General features: G+C 45.4%; 1 protein-coding gene across 6 annotated transcripts in view; it reads left to right on the plus strand.

Annotated features, from left to right (window-relative positions):
- The first annotated feature begins 4,878 nt into the window (after positions 1–4,878).
- Mi-2 (chromodomain-helicase-DNA-binding protein Mi-2 homolog) overlaps positions 4,879–24,794 on the plus strand; it is a 74,456-nt gene continuing 54,540 nt past the window's right edge. For 5 of the 6 annotated variants that reach the window (XM_050195052.3, XM_050195085.3, XM_050195068.3 and 2 more), the window contains exons 1-8: positions 4,879–5,110; positions 8,028–8,656; positions 11,785–11,953; positions 15,189–15,289; positions 16,312–16,512; positions 17,368–17,511; positions 19,843–20,019; positions 23,656–23,934. In XM_050195052.3, the coding sequence (XP_050051009.1) occupies positions 5,026–5,110; positions 8,028–8,656; positions 11,785–11,953; positions 15,189–15,289; positions 16,312–16,512; positions 17,368–17,511; positions 19,843–20,019; positions 23,656–23,934 (1,785 nt within the window). In that variant the 5' untranslated portion in view covers positions 4,879–5,025. The remainder of the gene's footprint in view (positions 5,111–8,027; positions 8,657–11,784; positions 11,954–15,188; positions 15,290–16,311; positions 16,513–17,367; positions 17,512–19,842; positions 20,020–23,655; positions 23,935–24,794) is intronic. The other variant, XM_050195092.3, reaches the window with a different exon arrangement.

Below are 24,794 nucleotides of genomic sequence, written 5' to 3' on the forward strand. Positions count from 1 at the left end.
AGCCCACGCGACGGCGGAGCACGGAGCCCACGCGACGGCGGAGCACGGAGCCCACGCGACGGCGGAGCACGGACGAGCTGAGAGACATGTTGAGACGAGTGTAGTGACGCATCGCCAACCCGCCGACGAACAGACCTCCTGGCTCCTCACTTGGGGAGCTCCGCTCCCCGGCTGCCGCGCTTTGACAAGCGTGGGCACACACACACACACGCACACACGAAGACACGTGGCACTGAAACACGCCTGGACACGCTTGGCGGGGAGGCGTTGCGGCGGCGTCGAACGGGCCAAAATGTCCGCCGCTTTGAACGAAGCCCCGGCGTCCGTTGCATCCGCGCCGGCATTACCGCGCGTTGTAGGCGAAACGTAACAGTCCCTTGTCATGACTATGTTGATATATCTGTCGAATTTCTGAGGCCAGTTGTTCATTGGGTCCGTGACGCATTGGGCTTTGTATGCACTGAAAGGCTGCCTTGGAGTCCCTAAAGACTGTCCATTGTTGTAGTGCTTCTTGATTAATGAAATCAAGTGCAGCACGGAGTGCCGCAATTTCTGCACCCGTCGATGTGGTCACACATGAAGTTTTTAATTTGATTTCTTCAGATTTTACCGTGATGATGACTGCAGCAGCAGAGCTGTTGAGTTTTACCAAACCATCTGTGTAGACATGTTGCCGGAATTTGTGCACGTTGTGAATGTGTTCCAAAGTTGCTTGCTTCAAAGCTTGCAACGGCGCTCCAGCTTTCTTTCTGATGCCTGCAATTGTCACTTGCACTTGCGGCCGGTGCAGACACCACAATGGGTCTGATAATCGTGTAGCAGGCGTAAATTGTGATGGCAAGTAGGACTGATGTCTTACAATACCTTTGGCAAAAGTTTAATGCGGCCTCTTTGCTGGCAAGCAAGCAAGATGGTGTGAGGGAATCCGAGTTAGATGTCGGATGTGTGCTCCCAGGACATCTGTATCAATGCAGACTGTCAAGGGAGCGTCTCTGGCAATGGCCACTGTCGCAATCGATTACGTAGTTTTTTTAGAGACCGAGACAAGTTCTGAGTGCTTGTGCTTGCACGCTCTGGAGCTTGCGGATATTTGCACTGCAAATATTTCCTAGTACAGGTAAGCTGCACCGCAGGAAGCCCAAAAACAGTGCTTTATGCAGTTGCAACATTGATGGTACTGTTGCGCTCCAGGACTTCCCGCCGATAAACGCAAGAAGGTCCACCATGGCGGCCAAACGCTTCGTCATGTACGAGACGTGAGGGCTCCAAGATAAATCTCTATCGATGATGACGCCAAGAAATCGGTGCGTTCGTCTGTATTGTAGAGTTTGATGATTAATCCGCAAAGCAGACGGGGCCATCGTTTTGCGAGTAAAACCAACGAGTGCACATTCCTCAGGTGAAAGTTCCAGGCCTTGCCTTCTTAGGTATGTTGACATGGCCGTTGAAGCCTTCTGAAGTCGTGCGCGAACTTGTACACCTGTCCGAAATGCGAAAGCACCGGTGTGCTTAGATTTAGGTGCACGTTAAAGAACCCCAGGTGGTCAAAATTTCCGGAGTCCTCCACTACGGCGTGCCTCATAATCAGAAAGTGGTTTTGGCACGTAAAACCCCATAAATTTTTTTGTACACGTGTCACTCCTGAAGCCCATATGCAAATGTCGTCGGAGAGCTGAACGGCTTGCGGGAACGAATCGGCGAGACCAACGAGCACCAGGTTGAACAGGGTAGGGCTGAGTACCGCCTTGCGGTAGGTACACCACGACTGGCATAGCTAGACGGCGTTGGTCCGTCTTCAGTTAAAATAAAGAAATATCTTCAATTCAAATAACTGCTTATCCAGCGAAAGGCGTGTCCACCAATCCCCACAACTTCTAAAACGTCCTGAATTACGTGAAACGGCTGCCCTTCTGTTAACTATTGCATACGTTTTATGGCATGCCCCCCGTTTTTGTACTTGTTTCTCGTCCTCACACTTATTAATGCACTGTGATGGGTCATATAAAAATTATGGTAACGATACGTGAGGGGCTGAAAATCGGCATAATTAGAACATGTCCGCCGATACCGTTATGGAAACATGCAGCAGGCCACCTCTTTAAGCGAAACCAATTTTTAGTCCGTATAAAAACGATTCGTGGCATCTTCGTGTGTTTCCTCCGGTTAAAATCCTTGTTACAGAAGTAACCCCATATTGCCGGAGTAATACGTACGTCATAAACGGCACTGGCCATAGAACATATATACTTTAAGAGTGATTTACTAGCTATGACCGTGCAGTTAGTGAACGCGTGGCCACACGTTTGGTAATCCGCTATACAGCACCTGCCTCTGCGCAACTTAAGTTCTAGGCGGATCATGCGGAGCCTGATTAAGGTACACTGCTTTCGTGCGAAGTGATCCGGGAGTCTGCCCACGTACCCGAAGCGACATAACGAACAAAACAGCGATTGCATTAAAGCGTCAATTTATCGTGCAGAAGACGTCTTTGGCGTTTACGGCGGGCGTTGGTTCTTTAAGGATTGTTCAAAAGTCGGGTCAACTGGTTTTAATCTCGATGCGTTTTTATGATTCCGGCTGTCCGGCTTTGTGTTCCCTTTTTGCTGTTTCATTGTTGCTTTAGTATGTGTGCAAGCTCGATCTTATACGGTGTGGTGTAAAAAGTCGTGACGTCAGCAGAATCGGCTCAGTTAATTTGGTCGCATGGCGCCCATGGGGCGGGGGGCCGTCGCGGTCCTAAAATCTCTCCTGTGTTCTTCCAATTCGCGCTCAACGCATATGCGCTCGCATTTATTGCATGCTTCTGTGGCACAATTCTTAATTGCCCACGATAGCTTACGCAGGAACACCTCGCTCAACGTTAGTTTTGACATATGCGCAACTCCACAAAAAGCATCTGGCTTTCAGAAAGTAACCCAAATATTGGAGCGAACGAAAGTAAATTAAAGGAAAGTGAAGGCATGAAGTGCGCCTAATTCCTATCCACCAGACGAAAAAAAAAAATAAGAAAAGAAAGACCTCGAATGTGTTAGTTACCACGACAGCAAGCAATTCTCGAAGCCCTGCGAAATCTTTGCTTAGGAGGACAACCAACTTTTAGGCTCCACTTAGGCAGTCGTCCACAATGTCGACGTGGGACGCGTCATTTGTTAAACGTCGAACGCCGGCGGAAGATGCCCGATCGCCTTTCGCTACTGGGCGCCCGCGAACAGAAGCGGCGAACTGTTTCAACGCCTCTCGCGAAGGACGCGGAGGTTGCAACGAGACCTTTGCATATTTTGCGCGGTCGTTCGGCAATTCAGGAACACAGATGTATATTAAATGTCGTAATCCGCCACGTTTTGCGTCACTTCACGCCAAACCAAAACAGCAAAAAAAAATACAAAGTCGCCTCCGTGTCCGCTTTTTCTCGCATTTCTTCTTTTGCCGGTTTTGTACGTGTTTGCTTGCGCGTTGCGCCTGGCATGGGATAAGTATCCGGATATGTATAACTCCGTTGAGTATACGGTCCCCCCCGGGCGTCCCTTCTCTCCCCGCCACTCTTTCGCTTCGCCCCCTCTTTCCTTCCGAATCCCGGCGTTGCGGCTATCCGTCTCTATATATCTGGCACCCGCCTTCAGCCTTCGGCAGCGTGTGAGAAAGAGATGGAAAGAAAGCCGGAAAGGAGGAAATAAAGGCGCCGGGAAAGAGATAGGCAGACGGAGCAAGAGAAAGGTGGAGCGAGAAGGGAAAGAGGAGAGAGAGATACAAAAAAAAAAAAAAAACTGAATTTTCCGCCGCCAGCCGACAGTGAGACGACGACGCGCAGTTGGCGAAATGAGAGAGGATAGAAAGAAGAACGACGGAACAAGAAAAAAAAATTGAAAGCAAAAGCCTCCGCACGCCGCGAACAAAGGAAATGAAGGAACGAAGAGAGCTGAAAAAAGTGGTCCGTACGAATGTGCGCAATGGCGGACGGGAGGGATTAGGTGGTTATTCGTACTTATACTCTAACGAAGCGTAGATTCTCTTCTCTATACCTTTTTCTCAAGATTTTAAGAAATCGATCCGCGTTTAGAGGAATCATTAATCCGTACTTTAACTCCCGTAAAATAACAGAACGAAGGTTGCGTCTATAGCTGTATTTTTGTAGCTTTTCGTTGGTGCCGAACAGTATTTGGCTACCTTCTGAAGTGAACACTGCTCTTGAACCTTCATGTGACGCTATCGAAAGACACGAAAGCGAGTACTCTGCGAAATCTCATTCATTCGGTCAGAGGAATGAATCACCTCTCTTTGAGATTTCGTTTGCTGAACGAACAAGTTTAGGGGATAACGATGGTACCGCTTCATAGGAAAAGTAGTTCATTCATTAAAAAAGTTTATGCTAATTAACCGTGGATGACATTCTGTTATGTGACAGTTGCTAGGGGGGAAAGCTTAACACCAGAGAACCGGGCCTGAACACGGCGGCTTCTCGAACCTATCGCGTGTCGCACAATCGGCGCTTTATGTAACGACGGAAAGAAAGTTGCATAACGGGAGATCGCCGCCACCCTGCCGAAAGCGGACATCTCGCAGTCTGAGAGCGGCAACTCCGAAAAAGCGCACGCGTTGTCGTAGGCCATTATTGCCAACTGCGATCACGTGGTATAATTTTACCGCTTATTTTCTTTTGCACGACGTCCCCTCTTATTTTCTCCTCTCCTAGCTAGCAGCCAGCAGCCGCTCTTAGCGGTAGGGTTGCCCGCTTGCTAATATTTGTGGGATATCTGATGACGTCAGCCAGCGCATGCGCACATACCGAGCGCGCGCGCGCTCTCGCGCGTGCCCCCCTCCCCCCCCCCCCCGTTTCCCCAGGCTTCTACCCGCCAGTCCATTTTCCTCCTCCACTTTGTTGCAGGAGCGAGGAGGGAGGGTGTGAGAAAATAACGTAGACATCTTTACGCCGATAGTCTTCTGTGTGGTGCCCCCGGCGGACCTACGCTCTCCGGCCCCCTGTGAAAAAAAGATTCGGGGACACGTTTTGGCGTTGTCCAAACTGCTATGCCCGCGCCTTCCGGACGCGACGAAGAACAGTCAGAAGATCAGGAGATGGCCACCGAAGAAGCAGAAGACGATTCTTTAGCCGGTGAGCGGTGATGCGGTTGGTCTTTTTGTGTGTGCGCGCCCGCTGTTCTACCTGTCGAAGCAGGACCCCCCCCTCTTATTCGAGCTCGCCGGTCGCTCGCTTGATAGCCGGCGTCGTCGGCTCGATATCGGCTTCATCCCGCGTCTATTCGCCGTTCACAGTGTCTGCGGGAATCTCCCGAGCACGCTTTGAGCGCCGGTGACCGCGGTCGGCCCCTTTGAAACGAATTCGGAAACGCCGAACTTTCGCGCCCGCTATCCCGATCACGCTAGGCTTAGTAAGCCGTACGGCGGCGTCGGACGCGAAGGGCTCTGTGCTTGCGTTTTTTTTTTGACCGGCGTCTCGCCGAGCACATGGGTCTGTTTTGGTGTGCGCGGATCGTGTCTTGACGGGTGTCACCGGTGTCTCGAGCACGTTGGGCTTTGAATGGTTGTGCACGGCAGGGCTGGATGGACCCGGGCCTCGATTTTGCTTTTCGGTACTTGTCGCCAATGGAGGAAGACGGCGGGATAACTATCCGGATATGTATATCTCATTATCATATTGATCTGAACCTCGGAACGAGGCTAGCTGGAGCGTATTTCCAAAATGGCTGGGTTTTTTTAGGTTTTCGATGACCGAAATAAAACTGTCAGAATGAAATTTTGTTCCGTTTTATATATATATTTTTTCTTTATTGCGTTTGTATGGGCGCACTATGGATGGTCCTAACGTGGCTACCGAACTGCGTGCTCGCACACGTTTGGGTGGGCACCTCCGAAGGACCTGTTCCTTCTTGATTTCTTTTTATTGTAATTAGCGGGCGACGCTGTTGGCAGTTAATTCATTGCTGGCTTTCGCTTTGGGTTGAGATTTCATTCTCGTCGTTGTCGCTGTGAATGAAAGGCTCTGGCATCAAAAGGAAATAAAAAAGAAATGGCGCCATGGTGACAAAGGCAACCAAAGTTCCTGGTTGTTATGGATGCAAATTCTCGGGTGTCAGCGCATTACAGGATGTCTCACTTTGCGCCGTTTCGAGGCACGTCCCGGCTCGCGGTGCACGCGGTCTACCGAGTTTCTGGAATGCGACTTTTGCATTTCGGCGTCTTCTTAGTTTGGACGCGTTACATTAAAAGCACTTGACGCGACACCAAAGTATGATTGACTGTGCGTTGTTGTGAATGAACACGGCCGGTCATGATCGTTTGGGTATTCCAAGATTTTGCAGGCCTTCAGGGCTGCATACCGGTTGCATTGGCCAACGGCGATAGCGTACTTGCCTTCTTGTGTCAGTGGTCTGAGGTGTGATTGATTGAACACTTTCTACATTAATAGACAATTGGTATGAACCCCTTAAGATATGTGGCGCGCTGCGCAACATGTCAAAAGCTGGTGTTCTAAATAGGCACGAATGCATTGAATTCACCGGCGCAACACTGCACTGCTTTTATTTCTGGACATACTCTCTAATGTCGACCGCCCCTCTCAAAGGTAGCAGTGATGTGTAGCTGATCGAATCCTTGCTTTTCGTGAAATGCAGTTGTAGTGTGAAACCTATTTTATGGGTGGTTAGGGTCCACAGGGCAGAATTGGTGCTTCCCTCGGACATAGCTTTTGCATGTAGTTTGTGCCGCCTACTTCCAACACCGCACAATGCACGTAGCTCTGTTGACAGACTAGTTGGAGCAGCAGTGCATTCACTGACGCAGTGCCTCATAATTTTATGTGCAATTTCTTTTGAAAAGCTACTTCATGAATTTGCACCTGTGCAATGACTTGACATATTGAAGGTGCAGTTAATTAAGGAATGTGGCATCATTAGTGTCCGGACCCATCTTTGAAGCGCTAATTGCTGCCGCCGTAGCTTTTTTGAACCTTGTTGCATGTGCATATGTGCAAGACAGTCACTCAACAGACGTTGCACGGACAGCGCTAGTTTTATTATTTCTAAACCGCATGTTTCAGTGTTGTGGTGCACATAACGCTGCCACAAACTCCCAGGTGCATCATGCAGCTTGTTCTTGGTGTACTATGCGTGCACGCAGTGATTTGGACGTGCACAGTGTGGTTACAGCTGAGACTTTGATATTAAGCCGTGCTTTCAGGCAGGTGCGTGATTTGACTGTTGCATTTAGTTTTTGTGTAAAAACGCAGTATCATCGGATGAGTGAAGGCTGGTTGTCACTCTGCATTAGACAATGCTGTAACATAGTGCCAGATTTTAGGGGAAGGAATGAGGCATTGACTTCCAGTGAAAGTTTGTTGAGAGGCCTACAAATTTATTACAGTGAAGTAATATGTGTCAAGAGAACTGACCAGAGCACTGGTCAAGTAACTGTCCTCACATCCATGCCTTCATTGTTGCATGCTGTGTGGAGGGTGCAAGTGTTGCAACTAGTGATATGAGTTATGTTTTTATTGCTTGCCTCATAAAAAAAAAAAAAAAAATGTTGCACTTGTTTGTATGCATTTGACGGGGTAGCAACAGTACGTTCAGTGAAGTCGGCACATTTTGTTTGCCCGCTTCTCGTTGACCTGTGTCTTTAGTGGTGCTGTGCATCATCCTCAGCAGAGCTCTGGTCATCACTCAGATGACAAGCGTAAGGCGCCAAGAGTATAACTTAAGATCAGGTGGTCTGCTGAGGTCCTGTAACCACCTCAAAGCAAAGCTGTATGTTGGTGCACAAACAATTCGTTTTGTGCCAACTACACCACCCATGAGATGTCGGAATCAAAAATGCAACAAAATATTAACAAGGATATGATCAATGTGCATTCTAGTGCGCAGAAGACGAGCCGACATGTCCAGTATGAATTGCGACTTAGGGTTTAGATTGGAATGGTTTGTGGAACACTGGACAATGCCCAGTTTTCTCTTTGCTTGTCTTTAAGGTTATGCCTTTTCATCATCTTGTTCTTCCGGTTGCTGCATGCACAGGGTCGGAGGTGGCGGAGGAGGAGGAGGAAGAAGCGGGCAGCGGCAGGGGAGGCGCAGGCGATGGGGGAAGCCAAGAATCAGATGAGGGGGCATCGACGCGTGCTCCCCCGACCCCCAGCATCGGCGGGGGAGGCACAGAGGATGAGCCCCCTGGGGAGGAAGAAGAGGAGGAAGAAGAGCCCCCTGAGACACCGCCCAAGCCCAAGAAGACCAAGGCGAAGAAGCGCAAGGGCAAAGGTGGTGACGGTGAGCGCAAGAAGGGCAAGAAAAAGAAAAAGAAACGCGCCGCCTCGGAGGACGACGACGACAGCGACAGCCAGCTGCTTGGTGGCCACTCGGACAATGACAGTGACTATGTGGTGGACCGCAAGAGTGCCAAGAAGCCCCGGCTGGACAAGGCTGCTGCCGCTGCCGAGTCTGCGGCGTCCTCCGCTGCCGCAGCGGCTGCTGCTGCCGCTGCTGCTGCCCAGGCGGCCGCTGCAGGAGAGCCAGAGCAGCAGAAGAGCTCAACGGAAGTGTGCCAGGAGCTGGGCCTGACAGACGTGCCTATGGAGTACACAGATGCGGACTACCAAAACCTGACGAGCTACAAGCTCTTCTCACAGCATGTGCGGCCTCTGATAACCAAGGTGCGCGAAGTGAATTCTGCTGCAGTGATCATTATTCTGCAAGCTGTGAAAGGGCTCCACGCATTCTGTGCTGGAGGAAGTGGTGCTTTTGTCCGTGGCTGTTTCGTGTGCCAATGACTTAGATGTGCCTTGTTGGTTTAGCCCTTTGAATCAAGGTTTCTCCATGTGGAGATGCAAGTTATTTTTGAAAATTCACGCTAGTCACAACAACATAGTGCTGAATCTAAAAGTATGCTAACCAAAAACAGTATCATAACTTAATGTAATACCAGGTTTGACGAGAAGTTCTATGTGTTGCTCTGTATCACTGCATTTAATTAGTGCTCTTCTTTGTATTAGAAGGCCCTCAACTCATTCATAACCAGTGCATCTACTTGTAACAAACATTTCAGTTGTTTTAATGTTATAACACATCACTTATGAGGGACCAGTGCCTGTCATCAAATTTTGTAATTGTGATGACTGGCGCGACGTTACTTATATACAATCATGCTACTGCCGAAACTCTTCCTGCCAATATTTTGCCCCATTTCCCCCCCAACAAACAAAAACGACATGAGAAAACAGTCATGATTTGTTACTTAGAAGGTTAAGAATTCCGATTTTGCTAGGAGTAATTAAACTTGAAAATTGTGCATCCTTAGCCATAGACATTGTCTTCAAATGGCTTGCTGGCTTATGCATAGCATTTCGAATCACCAGTATGCATTGGAGCTTAGATTGTCTCAGCTGCCAAGTCTTTACCTGGTGAAGTTCCATTTCTGATGCAAATTGGAATGATGAGAAACTCTCTTCTCTACTGGCAATTTCGGAAAGCAGAAATGGAACAAGCTTTCAATGATGTCACGATGCATCGCTGCCTTGCTCTGTGGCTTGTCTGAGTATTGCTAGTGCGTCTTTGTGCGGTGCAAGATGTTTCACGGGAATTGTTCACTATCGTAGTTTGCAGGTCAGCTTCTAGCATCCGTGTCTCCATGCATTTTTCAAAATGGGTCGTGATATTCCACATAGTTTCCTCTGTCACTGCGTAACGAGGGATTTGTGGGAAAATACTACTGTATTGCTGGTGCTTTTTGCCCAAATTTTGGTGACAGATTTCTTTACTGTAACTTTTTCTTGTGGTTTCCGGCAAATAACCATAGACTGATTTCACAGTGCCACTGCTGTCGCAAATCGTACTGGTAATCGTCTTTTGCAGGCTCAAGGGCGACTGTGATAAGGAGCATCTTTTGTTTGTATCATGGGGTAAAAGAAAAAAATGGTTTAATACAGTAAACTCCTGTTAGTGAGCCCTTGTGGAACTGGAACATTTGGTTGAATGATCCAAAACGTCGAATTATCCAAAAGGTTGTATTAAGAAACTGCTGCAAAATGATTGAATTCAAATCTTTTTTATTGCTTGAAGTTTTGAAGTGTTTCATGCTTTAGAAGCATGACTCAACCAGCATGAGGCTTTTAGTAACCGTGGCGTACACGAGGGGGTGCCGGTGGTGCCGGTGGAAGTCGAATTGGCCGTAGCAGCTAGCTTTTGAGTTGGAAATAAGTTTTCCTTTCGTAGTAATGTATATTTGCTGGGGCTTTTAAGCGGTTTCGAAGTAATTGTAAAGTCGCATTAACTGAGGTCAAATAAATGCGATTTGACTATCAAAAGGCAGGAAGGCGTGATAGAGTTTATATGATAGGAGCGGGTTTGAGGAAATGGTTGACCCCCTGGGGATGTGCTGTGAGCATAGTGGAATGGATCCATTGACGCCAGTTTAGGAAACTTGGTTACGCAGTTTGTCGACGCATACTCAAGTGCATTTCTTACTAGTGTTCACTAACCTGGAAGCATGGCAGAGATTTGTGGATGAAACGCTCATTTGTGGGCCTTAAGGAAGCTTCATTTAGGAGCCATGAATTTGAGATGACTGCATAGTACCACTCGAAGATGACTTTGTCTTCAATTTCTCTTCGATGTGAAGCTGCATGCTGAAGGGCAATTTCTTTTTTTTTTTTCTGGAGCAACTGAAATGTATGTACACACGCCCACAGAATTTGATGTTGCGTACAGTAAGATTTATTTCTGGAACGAATTTGTTTACAAAACCTTGGGATGCTTTAAAAGATCTTGAAAATAAGAATGAACTCGTGCAAGTGCAACAAAAAATGCATTTCCAACTGAAGACACTCTATCTAAAAAATCCATGTACGCATCTGAGGACAGCTTTGTATGTCAAAAACCTTAGTAAAGGTAGTCAGAAAATGAACTTTGTCACCAGTTAGTAAGCTACCTTGCGTGAAGGAGTTGTGATAGCTTATAGGTTGCTATAGTTGCAGGCATAGTGACCTAATGACCATGTCACTCTGTACTATGCATGGATACACTATTGAATGAGAGTAATGCACAAAAACACTATAATTGCTCGTAATTGAAGCAAAAAAGCTTGAAAGTGATTAGAGAGCCACAATATGCGATTGTGGCATCTTGCTGGCAACTTGAGAAATGCACGACTTAATTCGTTTTTGAAAGAAGCCCCAGCCGTCATGGTTCGTATGGAACGTAGGATAATGTGGAATGGATAGCTTTGTCATGTCAAGCTAAGCTAAACACTGATAGATTGGAATTGTGCAGAGAGCACGGGAATTGTGCAGAGAGCATGGACCTAGAAAGCCATTTTACATACATGGTTCCTTGCTTTCCAAGTTTCTGTTCTGTTAGCACTTTTGCCAATCTCAAATCGCAACAGACTTGCTCAACTTTGTCCTCAAATCACATGAGTGATACTGCTTGCCTAAGGCGAGCCTGAAACAAACACATCTAAATAATATATATGTAGAAATTAGGCTTGTTAAAAATAATATTCTCTCTACACTTTTGGAAGATGGCTGAATATGTTGTACGATGAGATCCTGCTTTAAGATGCTAAACCTTCTAATTTGATTTAATTTATAAACTGGAGCATGAGAAAGAGACTCGTAATGGCAAGCGCTTGCTTCAAGTTATTGTCGCCCCAACGAAATCTCGTGGTGAGTACTGCACAAATGTGAAGGAATTTTTTGTCAAGCGACTAGGGCAGAAGCAACACGTCCTCCTCGTGAGGATCGGAGCCGCTTACCAGCCCCAAACCGCATGCCTTTCGACACAGGCGAACCCCAAGATTGCAATGGCCAAGATAGTGCTGCTCATCTCGGCCAAGTGGCACGAGTTCCTGAGGGACAACCCCAACGCGGATGACGCCCTCGACGAAGATGACAGGCCAGTGCGTCAGTCTAGGGCGGCTGCATCCACACCTACTGGTTCCACCAAGGACAATGGTGAGGAGTGTTCTTGTGACAATGTTCTTGTGGCAGTGATCGTGTGATAATAGAACAGATGCCAGATGTCTGGGTGTTAACCCTAGCAAAAGTTTAGGTGCAAAAACTAATTGAAAATAACACTAAACAGTCCAGTAGGTCTAGTAGTGTGTTAGTCTAATAGATCTATTGGTCTATTAATCTAAAAGGTCTATTATTGTGTTGATCTAGTAAGTCTATTGGTGTGTCGGTGTGAATGCCAATGTTGCATATGCAACATTGATCCTCAGACTGGCGCACTAATAGACATATATAAATATGAATGTTTGTAACCCACCCCTCGGGCTATGTAAACGTGAATCGCAGAGCAGTACCACCCGGAGAACATCACATTACGGTCTACTGAATGCACCAGATGTAGAAAATCGAAAAGATAGTAAAATTGCAAAAATTGCCAGGAGTATTAGCATATTAGCACATGTGTTTGAGTACATTGCCTTTTGAGATCTTTGGCAGGTCAGTAATCCTGACTGCCAGAGCCTTTGGTCCACTTTGACCAGAGGGTGTCCTTTTGACGGAGCGGTTTAAAAAGCTGAGCACAAAAATACACACATATAAAAACATTTTAAAGCAGGGGAGCTAGTTCCACCACTAAACTTGTGCTGAGCAAATAGTGAGCTGTCAAGCTGCCTAAATGGTGGCTTATTTTTCACTCTTTTTAACGCTGGTGTAGCTAAATTGGTATGGCATTGCAAGGGTCATGCGAAGGTGGTGGGTATTGCTTTCACCAGCAGAAAGTTGTCTTTTCTTCTGCTTTCATTTCCCTTTTTCCTTATGATTTCAACATTTTAATTCAATACAATTTTTCTCATACTTTCCTTGGTTTCATTCTTTGGTTCCTTCTTGTGGCTGTTTAAAAAAGAAAAATCAAGCTGTCAGTCCTGGTTTTTCTTGCTCATTCCTTATACATAGGGTTCTTCACTTTCAGGTAAAGCCCAATAATCCATCGTTCTTGCACCTCAAACAAAATTTATGAAAATCAGGTTAAATTAGATTTCTGCCCAAAGTTTGCATCTTTGTAAAGGATAATTACAAATGCGAGTGTTACAGAAATACCAAATGCTGCCCACCTTTGTAAGCAATAGGTCAATATCTATATTATTATTAATAGTATTATGTAAATGTGCTATTATGCCCCGTTATTGCTTAATACTCATACGAAAATTGTTCGCCGCGGTTGCTTAGTGACTATGGTGTTGGCCGGCTAAGCATGAGGTCGTGGAATCGAATCCAAGCTACTGCGGCTGCATTTCGACGGGGGCAAAATGCGAAATCACCTGTCTGCTTAGATTTAGGTGCACGTGAAAGAATACCAGGTCGTCCAAATTTCTGGAGTCCTCCACTACGGTGTGCCTCATAATCATATTGTGGTTTTGGCATGTAAAACCCCAGAATTTAATTTTAATTTGATGCAAAAATCGGCCTGTATAAACATATATGTTCACCGCCTACTGGTCTAGCCTGTTGGGTTTTTAACAGCTGGGTTTACATGAATACGACAGTGGTGCTTTGCCTCGTATTTCCCATACGTTTCTTGCATGTGAAGCTAAGCATTTCGACAGAATTGCCTGTCTGGTTGGGAAATTGATTAGGACTTGAGACTGACTCCAACCAAATAACTGAATTTTATTAGCCCGATGTTTCGGAGCCCATTCGGCTCCGTCAACAACCCCCCCCCCCCTTTATGTTTCCCCCCACCTTTCCGTCTGTGAAGTGTCTCCCCACCTCCCGTGCTCCCCCTTCCTTTCTTCACAAAGACGCTTTAAAAGCGGTACACCGCCACCCCCCGAAGAACAACCCCCTGAAGAAGGAGCCGAATGGGCTCCGAAACGTTGGGCTAAGAAAATTCAGTTATTTGGTTGGAGTCAGTCTCAAGTCCTAAGTTTCTTGCATGTAAATGCCGGTAATGCACTGGTAAGCGAATTAACAGAGGCAGTGCGTTATGCACAGTGCATTGCAAATGGTAGCTGCAACGTTTACCCGTCTATGTTACATTCAAAGAAGGGTAACCGATTCATGTATTTGGTATTCCATTGTTTTTGTTGCAAGAGCATATACTGGGAACTAGTTATACAGGATGATGGCAAATGAATGAAAGGCTAAGCAGCCCCCCCCCCCAGGATGGACACAGAAATGCTCCCAGTGCATGTGATAATGTACATCAACAATAGCTTGTAAGATAAGGAAAAGTATCACACCTTATGCGAAACATGCCTGTGTGCAGTTGTTTTCATACTTCTCCTATTAAAAAAAAAAAAAAAAGTGCACAGAACAAAGTAAAGAAGGGATCACCAAACCTGTCTCCCCTTGTTGCTTTTGTTAATGTGGTTTCTTTTAAATGTATAACAATGTCTGCAACAAGCATTTTTAGAGGTGAATTTGCCACACGATTTGCGAGCCATTATGTTTGCCATTACATGTTCCTGTGAGCGATTTCACTTGGTTAAATAGAATGTTTTTGTCCAAAGAGATACTATTTCTTGTGTTAATCATTTGTAAAAGTCACCAGGAAAATTCCCGAACTTTGGGCAACCGCACAACGAAACCCCCGATTTATTACTGATTTTCCGTGCCAGACAACAAAATGGCTGACTTCTCTCCGGATTTCCTCTTTAGTTATAACACCCGATTTTTACCCCCCCAAATTTCAAAAAAATATAAAATCCACAAATAGAGAACCTTACTTATACACAGTAGGGAGTTTTAGAAATAGGGGTCCCAATGTTAGATGACACAAACCACTGGGCATGCAAAAGAAAGTACAAAATAGTGCAAACAAAGACGTACGAAGCAGTTTGTGTTTTTGAGTTCCTCTAAAGCAGGTTGGAGACACCGCTTCTAGAACTCGCCATTGTCTCAAGACGTTGCCACAATTGCAGCTGCTTGTGTATGTCTTCCACCAATCCAGCACTTGTCTAACCTAGCCCACAATTTCATTTTTTAAGTATGCTCGCACTGCATCAGCCCATTTGCTTACACTATAATTGCTCTGCCGCTAACTGGTGGTTCCTGAATGTGGCGCATTGTTGAACCAGGGTGCTAGAAGATGAGCACAAGAACTTGATGATTGTGTAGAGAAATGAGGATGGAAGAGTTTGACTTGCTTCTTTATCGTAAGATTAGAAAGCGTGAGTGTCCAGCTTATTGACGAAAGTTTGCCTAACATTTTTGCCCTTGTTTGCTTCTTGTGACGCAGATGGGGAGCGATCAAGCCGAAGCAAAACAAAAAAGAAGAAGTCGGTGCCTTTGCTGAAAATTAAATTGGGTGGCATCGGCAAGCGTAAAAAGCAGAGCTCTGTAAGTGGTTCATTGCATGGTTTGTTGGATTTTTTTTGCGTGGGTGCTTGTCTATGTGTCATGCAGGCACAGTTGGGTGGCGAGAAAGTCTTGCGCTGTGTGTCCTTTACAAAAATCAAGAATATAAGTGCTGTGGGATGCAAATGAAATAACCTATTGCAATGATGTTTATCTTTTGCCATTGCTGAAAATTGAAAAATTTGCCTGAGAACAAAGCATGTTACCTAGGTATGGTAACTTTGTGCTGCAAGCCTTTCTTTCCGTTAACAAGTTACTTGCCATGCTGTACACGTTTCGCGGGCAAGCAGTTTTAACTTTCTTTCATTTAGTAATAGTTGGCTTCACTCAGTTGGGGGCTGCTACACAGCAGTGCTAGTTACCTTTGTAGTCTGAAGAGTAGCTGAACGTAAATGAAGATGGCCATTGTTGTCTGACACAGCTGAAAAGATGCAGTTTATGATGTCACTGCGTAGGCTGGCCATGTGACATTTTCAGCTGCTGTTTACCATCGCTTGTAAGCATTGGATTTCAAAAAGAGAGCCAGGCTAAACAGAACGTGCTGGGAATGGCAGTAAGGCTGTTATTTGTCGGCACTTCTTTTTCTGTTAGCTCTAGCCCGGATGTAAAGCCAAAGTTAGCTTTTAAAAGCGTTCTTGGACTGCAGTGTTTCATAGGAATAACTTATATTTTAAATTAGTTTTTGCAATTAAAGTGGCATAACATTGCTGATCTGTGTGAAAACAGCAATCACTATCTAGTGATGCCATTGGCTATGACAGCGGTTCTCACGATAGGCTGTTGCCAATACTGCTAACACAGTTTTTTAACGCACACACAGACACACACACACATTTTTCAGGCTCTTTTTCTTCGGAAATAAGGGTTTGCATTAGAATTGGGTAAATATAGTACATAGCTAAAAGGGACATGTATTGACGGCAGTGAAAATTTGTTAGCTGCTCCTTGGTGAAATAGGTGACCGTCTGGAGAGTGAATATGCTTGCGTGCTTTGCGCCCTGCAGGAAGACGAGAACAGTGTGAGCGATCAGAGCGATGCGGATTTTGAGGCTGCGCTGGAAGAAGCGCAGAATATGACTCCTCCCCCGGCTAAGAGTGACAAGGGCTCCTCCAAGAAGGGCAAAGCCAAGAAGGCCAAGAAGAAGAAGAAGACCAAGACGACTGCAAGCTTCCCCAACTCGGATGCGGAGAATGATGGCTACGAGGTGTGTTGGATTTGATTAGATGGGATATTTTCTTAACATTTTCTCGTTTTGGGACGGTGCGATCTCTAGTGCAAAGCTGGTGTCGCACAGACAATCTCAATGGTCATTGAACATGGGCCACATTTTTTACGTGTTCACCTCGCTCTGTCCGATCTATACTGGCGCTGTAACATTATGTTCCATAATACTTGTAATTAACTGCCCCATCTTACTTGCTTGACCACATTTTCAGTTGGCTGTGTGTTGATCGGCTTATCAACAGCATGTATGCTTCCTTTCGTGTCATTGAATGTGGCAAAACTGTGCGAGCCCATAAGTTCCTGGCCTGAATTTTGTGTAAACGAGGCTAATCGGGCATATCTGTAGCTTCTAAGTTTTGTGGGTGTCTCTTTGCCTCTGCCGTTAGGTTTAATCGTCCTAACACTGTTGCCCTCTAGTTTTGTGAAACGTTCAGGTTGTAAATTTTTTCAAAAATTAAGAGCTCACGACGAGAAGCAGACCTTCCTGTCCTCATTTGGCGTGCCTTCTTTTGTTGGTTATGCCAACACATGGCAACTAGTGAAATTGATTTGCTTGAAGCTGATAGGCCAAGAAATTAAGAGTTGTTAGCTGGGATTGTAGCTTACCTCCAGTGGCAGGTCATGTGCACAAAAGTATGTTTCCTCGTGTGTCTTGAGCACTCGGGCATCTTGCGTAGCATTCCTGGCAGTTTAGTGCAGCCTCATTTGCATGTTTTATGTTAAGATGAGATGTCTTTGTAATGACGTGTGCGACTAGCGCATTTGCTTTGACACTGCCCTTTGCTATTTTCCGGCACTGATCTGCTTTCTTGCAAACGAACTGTGCCATGCGCAGACGGATCACCAAGACTACTGTGAGGTGTGCCAGCAAGGGGGTGAAATCATATTGTGCGACACGTGTCCACGTGCCTACCACTTGGTCTGCTTGGAGCCCGAACTCGAAGAACCGCCCGAGGGCAAATGGAGCTGCCCGCATTGTGTGAGTTGCTGCCCCCCGATGTCCATTTCCCTCCGTCCTTCATTGCTGTCACCAACAGAATGCCACCGCATGTTTTCAGTGAATGTTGATTTCTTGGGTGGTTGGTTGCTTTATTTATTTATTTATTTTTTATTTGTTTATTAACCGTGTTAACTTGTGTAAGATCTGCACCAACACTGCTGAGGTAAAAAATTTGCAAAATAAGAATGTCTTGTTAAAGATGGAACAATGAAAAACATTGTGTTTGGTATCAGATGACGTCATCACTAAAGGTTTTAATGTAGCTGAAATATCTAACAGCAGGGACGAGACTTCGAAGGACCATCTCGGAAAGTAGGCTGATGACAACTGGAGCAATATCATCACCATGGGAGTGATGATAGCATGAAATTTCATCAGTAGTGTCTAATGTTTAATGTTCGGTAAGCTACAGTAGAACCTTAACTTTTTATTGACAGCTCATATAAATACCCGAAATAAATTTTTATTTACTGCTCATGTAAATCTGCAAAACACATTGAAAACGAGTGTAATCAATGAAAAGAAAAAGATGTTTTTAAAATTTTTTTTCTGCAATAGGGTGCTAACCACAAGCAGAAAACTGGAAGCAGGCTTCACCCCAAGCCACCTATGGCTTTGTTCGGAATTTGTACAGACACCTCTCATCATAAGTTAACTGTAGGTGCACATTTAATTTGCTTTAACCCACGTGTGTCACGTCACGGCTGGAGATCTTCCATCTGTCTGTCTCCTCTGACTGTGCCTTCAAAAGAAAGCGAGTCGCGTGCCTACCTTTTATCTCGTCCTGCGTTCCTGATCAATACCAACAAATAATGCTTGCTGCCTGTCATTCAGGGTTGGCCGAAGACATTTAGCCAGAGACTTCATACTCAATACCAAAACTCGGCGAGAAAAAACATTTCCTGGCATGTTGCCTGTAGGACACATTCGTCAATAATGGTTTAATTATACATTGCTGGTTTATACAATTTCCTGGTTTTGCATACTTGTAGTAAAAAGACATTAGTAATTTCCTGTTTGTATCATGCGAGTTCTCTGATGCCATTTCTTTAATTGAAACCTTGTGATGAGCTGTAAATGACTTGATCACGGTGATATTGTCCTGTACGGCATGCAGGATTGCTGTAAGCGCCAATGTGCCTGTCCTCGTTTGTAGGATAGAGGGAGTATTCGCAGCATATTGTTCAGTTGGTGTGCACCAGGGCTGTGATGGGCGTAGTCCTGTATGGCTACACTGAAAATGGTTGACTGACATGCATTTGCGAGGATTATTTGAAGGCCTTCTCATTGATAACAGCTCGTGTGGGATAAGCAGTTCGTGCGAGTCTTGTTGTGTGTTGCTAAGGCCAAGTTTAAGATGCAATTAGATATGATGCTCACCCTGTCATAGTTGACTTAGCCATATAAACGAAACGTATTGCTTCATTGCGATTGAATTTTCTTGTGTAAATGGAAATTGCTTACATCGCTGCATCCTTATCTAATGCTACGAGGTGCAAAAACAAACTGACATTTATTTCTGCAGTATCGTCTAGGTTGTGCTTAGTTCTTTCTCTCCTTTTTTTTTCTTTATGGATGTTTGTTTTGTCATCATTCTAATGTTTAGTTCATAGTAGTTATTTGCGGTCATGCTTCATGTTGTGGCCATCACCCTGTGAAATCTGTACTGTTGGCATGTTTCCGAGGCAGCGACTCCTTTTATGGAGAGAAAACAGAACTGTTGCTTTTTGGTGCATGAAGAAGCAAGACCAGATGTTAGACGACATTAATCTTCTTGAATATTTGTAAAATCAAAATGTTTAATCCCTCAAAGCACTGAACAAATGGTACAATTCTTCCCATGATCAAATGCATAGTGCATTTCACTCAGAAAAATAACACTGCCATCGATTACAGCAAAATTTGACATGGAGGTGGTGTGCAGGCTATGTTTGCGCTTACGGGCGCCTGACACTTGATATGCGACTAGTCTTAGCCAGATGAAGTTAAAAAGCTGTTGATGTTATGTCCGCTTTATCATGACCGATAATAGTCCGCTTTATTATGACTGACTAGTGGCGGCACCAACATCCAACAAGTTCCCGACATGTTCTGGTGGTCAGAGCAGCCGTCTTTCTACTGGAACCTGTTGGAAAATTGTTGGGTACTGTTGTTGGACTCGCATGTCCGAGAACACGTGGTAGCGTACTGTGTGTCACCTGCTTTTAAACTTCAATAACGAGTTCTGTGCATGCTTTTTACAGAGTCTGTTTTCATGCATTTCACTCTCACTCGGCCCTGATCGCTTGTTCTCTCCCGTCGCTTGTGCAGGAGGGCGAAGGTATTCAGGAGCAGGAAGAAGACGAGCACATGGAGTTCTGCCGGGTGTGTAAAGACGGTGGCGAATTGTTGTGTTGTGACAGTTGTCCTGCGGCCTTCCACACCTTTTGTCTGAACCCCCCTCTGAAAAACGTCCCCACCGGAAAGTGGAACTGTCCGCGCTGCTCGGCAAGTGATCACCTCCTCTTCTCTACCATCTTCGTTTTTCACTCTGTCTCTCTCGCTCGTTTCTCGGGGGCTGCTCTCTCCTTGCGATCAATCGTTTACCCCTTGTAGTACGATTGGAGTGCGCTGCAAGCCCGTATAGATTGCTCTCGAAAAATGTTTCGACTCGTGCCTCCTCAGCTCTCCTTGCGAGTGGTGAGGAGGCAGAGAGATGCGCATCCTGTCGATTGACTCGATTAACAAGCCAGACTGTTGTTTGCTCTGTCTGGCGCAGCTAATGCCTTGTAGGTGTGTGTGCGCCTTATCTAGAGCTGTGCATGCCTTGGTTGCAGCATTGACCTTAGCACTTTGCCAATTTAACTGGTTAGGTTAAAACATTTTAAGGATGTTTATCGTTGAAGCTCTTAAATGTCCATCGTTCTGTTTAGTTTTTCAAGAAGTTTAGTTAGCTTTTAATGCCGAAAATTTAAATTGTTGGCCCTTAACACACTTGTTGGGTCGTCTACTTTGCTAAATTTAGCTGTGCTGTTGTGTGCTTTTTCGTATCAGTACACTGGCACTTGCAATCGTCCTGTGCAGTAAGAGTTTTGGTAAAATTGCACGTAGTTTCCTTTGCGTTGCTTTGTTTGTGGTTCAAGCTTTCGAAAGTTTATTTCAAACTTGAAAATTGCAGGAACATTGTATAGCAATAACTTGTCTAAAACTAGGGTATGTTAGTACAGGTTACTGTGACAGACGCAAATGAAAACAGACAAGGCTGAGCACTTTTCTGTTCGTGTCTGTTTTGTGTTTGTCGCAGCGTGTTGCGCTAACATACCTTAAGTAAGAATATGACACTAACTAGCCCGACAGTCAGTCCTTCTTCAAGCATAGCATACCATGCGCTGGGCAAGTATGCTTTGTAAATGCTTGGCCAGTGTGGGCACACTATGCTGCATCAGAGGCTATTGCTGCAACTAAGACCTCATTCTGACAGCTCCTGCCTGCAAGGCTTGCTAAATTTGACAAGCTTTGCTGCATTGTATACTACTTAAACATAAAGTGTTGAAACAAATTATTTTTCAAATCTTGGTGCCTGGCTTTTGGTTTTCAGTACTTTGGTTCTGAGGCGTTGGTCTTCCTGCACTTGCGCCTTGCACTGCACAGCTTGGTATTTGCATAACGTTTGAGGAAATGTGGTAGGAAATGTTTCTTCTCTCCTTAGGCTTGAAGAATCAGTGCACTAACTTCAAAGGTCTGTAATCACAGACGCAGCGATGGAACTGTTTGCATAGATGCTTGTTCTAGCTTATTCTAGCTGGCAAAAGCTTAACATGACTTATGTATTACTTGGAACTTCGAGTTGCAGGCATTTGAGAATGTTTACTTAGCATTTCTTAGGAATAAGACTGGTTTCATCTTAATTCGTTCTTGGTGTATGTAGTGGTTACAAATAAATAATGGGCTTTGAGAAGTTTGATAGAAAGCTTTAATTGTGATCGCAGCTGTAGCATGCCTTTTATCTAATGGTTAAGCTGGGTTTTCCACGCTTACTCATTGCAGCTGAAATTAGGAGAGTCCATGTAGGGATCTTATGCTGCCATTACTGGAATACCAGTATATGTAGAGTCCCCTGCCACTGGCAACAAGTTTTGTCAACAATTCCCACGTTAACCTGCACAGTAGCCAGTCATACTTTTGCATGATGTCGCGGAAGTTGCAGTTTTAACTGCTAGCACCAGCTTTTTTTTTTTTTCTTGCACATGGCTTGGTCTGGTTTGCCTGCTGTCTCGACTCCGCTGTCTGGTCAAAATTTTTTTGTTTGTTTATCTTTCACTTTCCTTGCTTCGCTACTTGCTCGTCCAAGCGACTCTCGCACTTTTGGTAATGCCAGCCTAAAGTGTCAGGATCCCCCTTCATGTGCCTGTCTTCCCTCTTCGAAGATGAACACCCTCCCCACTTTTTCCTTCGTGATCCCAGGAAATTCCGTGTAAGTTGTTTTGTGTGCCCTTGCGCTCCTGATCGCGCACATGGAACTTCGGGTTTGGACTCGAATTAATGTTTGCCTGCTGTTGAATGTCTTTAAAGATACATTTCCTTTTTTGTGGGTCGAAAGGTTAGTGCAGGCGTGCACGCTCGCACTTATTTCATTCCTTTAATTCTGCGCTTGTAGCTAACACTGATTCATTCATTGTCTTCGTGCAGCTCGCCTGATTTTATTCGCAGGTTTCTTTTCCCCTTTGTGTTGGTGCTTGTTTCAGAATTCGTTCTCCCAGTGAAAACGAGAGTCTAGAGAATAACGGTTGATGCTCTTGTTTATGTGAAACTAAATAATCGCCGAAACGTAAGTGTTGGAGTCATGAAGGCTGCCTTTGGCACTGTAGCTACAAATTATTGTGTGTGTGTGTGTGTGTGTTTTTTTTTTTGCTATCTGCCTGTATGGTTCCGTATCTTTTTGTCTTTTGACGTGGCCAAAATCGTGTCGTTTCAGTAGCTTCTTTTATTTTCTTTCGGCATGCTTGGGAAATGACGGTGTCGTGGAAGAGATGCAGTTTTATCAAACTGTACATGGCAGCGGGGCATTGCAGATATTTGGATTGGAAGGGCTAATTTTTGCTTGATGGACGGAGGCTTGCACAAAACTGACAATAGTCAAAGTTAGTGTTGTTTTTTGTGTATTTGTGCAACAACGCTTTTTGTTTAAGTCGGAGATTGTGGAAACGCACCAAGTTGTGTAGTGAGAAATGGGGAGAAGGTGGCCGGCAAAATGGGGAAATAGTGGGGGAATCGGGGAATAATCGCAAATGCCACAAAGGAGTGTGTCGGTTATTGTATGGGAGGGAAGGGATTTCAGTTTGCATCTATGGGAAGACGCCACTTGCTACAGGGCGTTGTTACCCTCAGTCGGAGTATGTATTTGGTGAATTACAGCTTTTGCCAAGAGAAGCGAAGCTACTGCTCGCGTATGTGATTGGAGCTGACTCCAGGCTGCATAATTGGGCTCGCATTGCATCTGTGCTATCTTAAAGCACTGGAGAGGGAGGCAGACTCCTCTCCTCATACTTTAGCTTTTTCTGCCGCCACTAGCTCCATGGAAGCAGGGTGCACTTGAGCACACTCGTGTGTGCTCTCAATGGCATAGCCTCTTTTATTAAAGGCTTCAGTGCCCAACATCTAAAGCTGCCTGAGACCTTTCAATGATCCTAAACATGCCTAACAATATGATAACGGTGAACAAACATTGTGAGTGAATGTTTAATTCTTCCATAGCATAAATTAAAGGCAATGAAAGAAAAAAAAATGCAGCAGCATGTAAAACTGGCCGAGTTGGTTGATGTTCATTGTAGTGGCAGCGCAAATGGGAAGGCTTTAGACACAGAATAGAAACACACAAGACAAACACTGAGCTAACAACTGATTAGTTCAAGTTGTTAGTTCAGTGCTTGTCCTGAGCGTTTCTATCCTTTGTGCCACAATCCTATTTGCACTGCTACTTTAAAGGAAAAAAAAAATGCTAGGAGAAAGAAAATGAATTTCTTTTTCTTGCTTTGTGTCTTTTTTCTTTTCCATCACACCCTTTCCCATTTCTTGCACATTCTTTTTTTCTTTCTGCCATGCACTTGTGGTGCTTGCGTGTGCGGCGGCTGCGGTCAACACCAGGTGGAGCCGCTCAAGGGAAAGGTTCAGAGAATCCTGTTCTGGCGCTGGGCCGAGGTGAAAGGAGACGCAAGCGGCGACGCCAAGAAGGAGGAAGGCGGCAAGGCCGAGGACAGCTCGAGCAGCAGCAATGGCCAGGTGGCCGCAGTGCCGTCAACGTCGACGGCGCCCCCACCGCAGCCGTCTACAAGCAAAAAGCCACAGCCAAAGCCACTGAGAGAGTTCTTTGTCAAGTGGCACGACATGTCCTACTGGCACTGCTCCTGGATCTCTGAAAACCAGGTTGGGCAGCATTTGAATTTCTAGTATTGTGTCATGTCACATTTTGCTTTTGGAATGAATGTCGTCACATGCTAACTGTTCGCAACTGTACGAGTGACAGTGAAGCTGTGATTACAGAAACCCAAGTGTCGTGTGCATTCTCGTACTTGCCATGATGATAGTGAAGAGCAGATTGTAATGGTTTTGGGGACCTTGGTGAGGCTGTAGATTCTTCCACGTGGTTTGAACACTTTGGTTAGTGAGGTGAACCTCTTGTTTGGACAAGAGCAAGGCTGGAGAGCCGACACTGATACTGAGAATGGGAGGTGTGTTTCTTGCCTTGTTCCGCATTCTTGGATTGTCAGCAGTATCATTTTGGAGGTGGCATTCTAATGGTATATTCAATGGGTCACTTTCAAGTGCTCTTGCGGTGTAGTTTGCATTCCGATGGTTGAAATCGAGCACTCAGAATGCGTTCACCTGGTTTGTTCAGAGTGTCATGCTCTGTCTCAGAGCACCCAGCAGCACTGTCATCTTCAAGGTGCGAGTGTAACCTATATTCAACAGATTCTAATCATGTAGCCCCTCGTATTGCTCTCGGAGTAGCTGAACATTCGGATAAGCCTCTAAGGCACGCCTTTTCCACCTCCAATGTTGCAAAGCCTCCACATCACTACAAACTGCTCAATAGCAACCAGTCAAATGTAGCATAACTGTACATGGAAGTGTGCTTGCCATGCAGAGTTTTGAGTATCGACTAGTATTGCACTATTTCTCGGAGTGTGGCTTGTGCGTGCGAGGGCTGGAGGCACGTAATTCACTAGTGTTCAGAAGTGTCAGCTATCTTTGAAAGAGCCTGTGATTTGCCTTTAATGGGTCCA

This window comes from Dermacentor andersoni, chromosome 3 (assembly GCF_023375885.2).
Source record: "Dermacentor andersoni chromosome 3, qqDerAnde1_hic_scaffold, whole genome shotgun sequence".
Classification (NCBI taxonomy): domain Eukaryota; kingdom Metazoa; phylum Arthropoda; class Arachnida; order Ixodida; family Ixodidae; genus Dermacentor; species Dermacentor andersoni.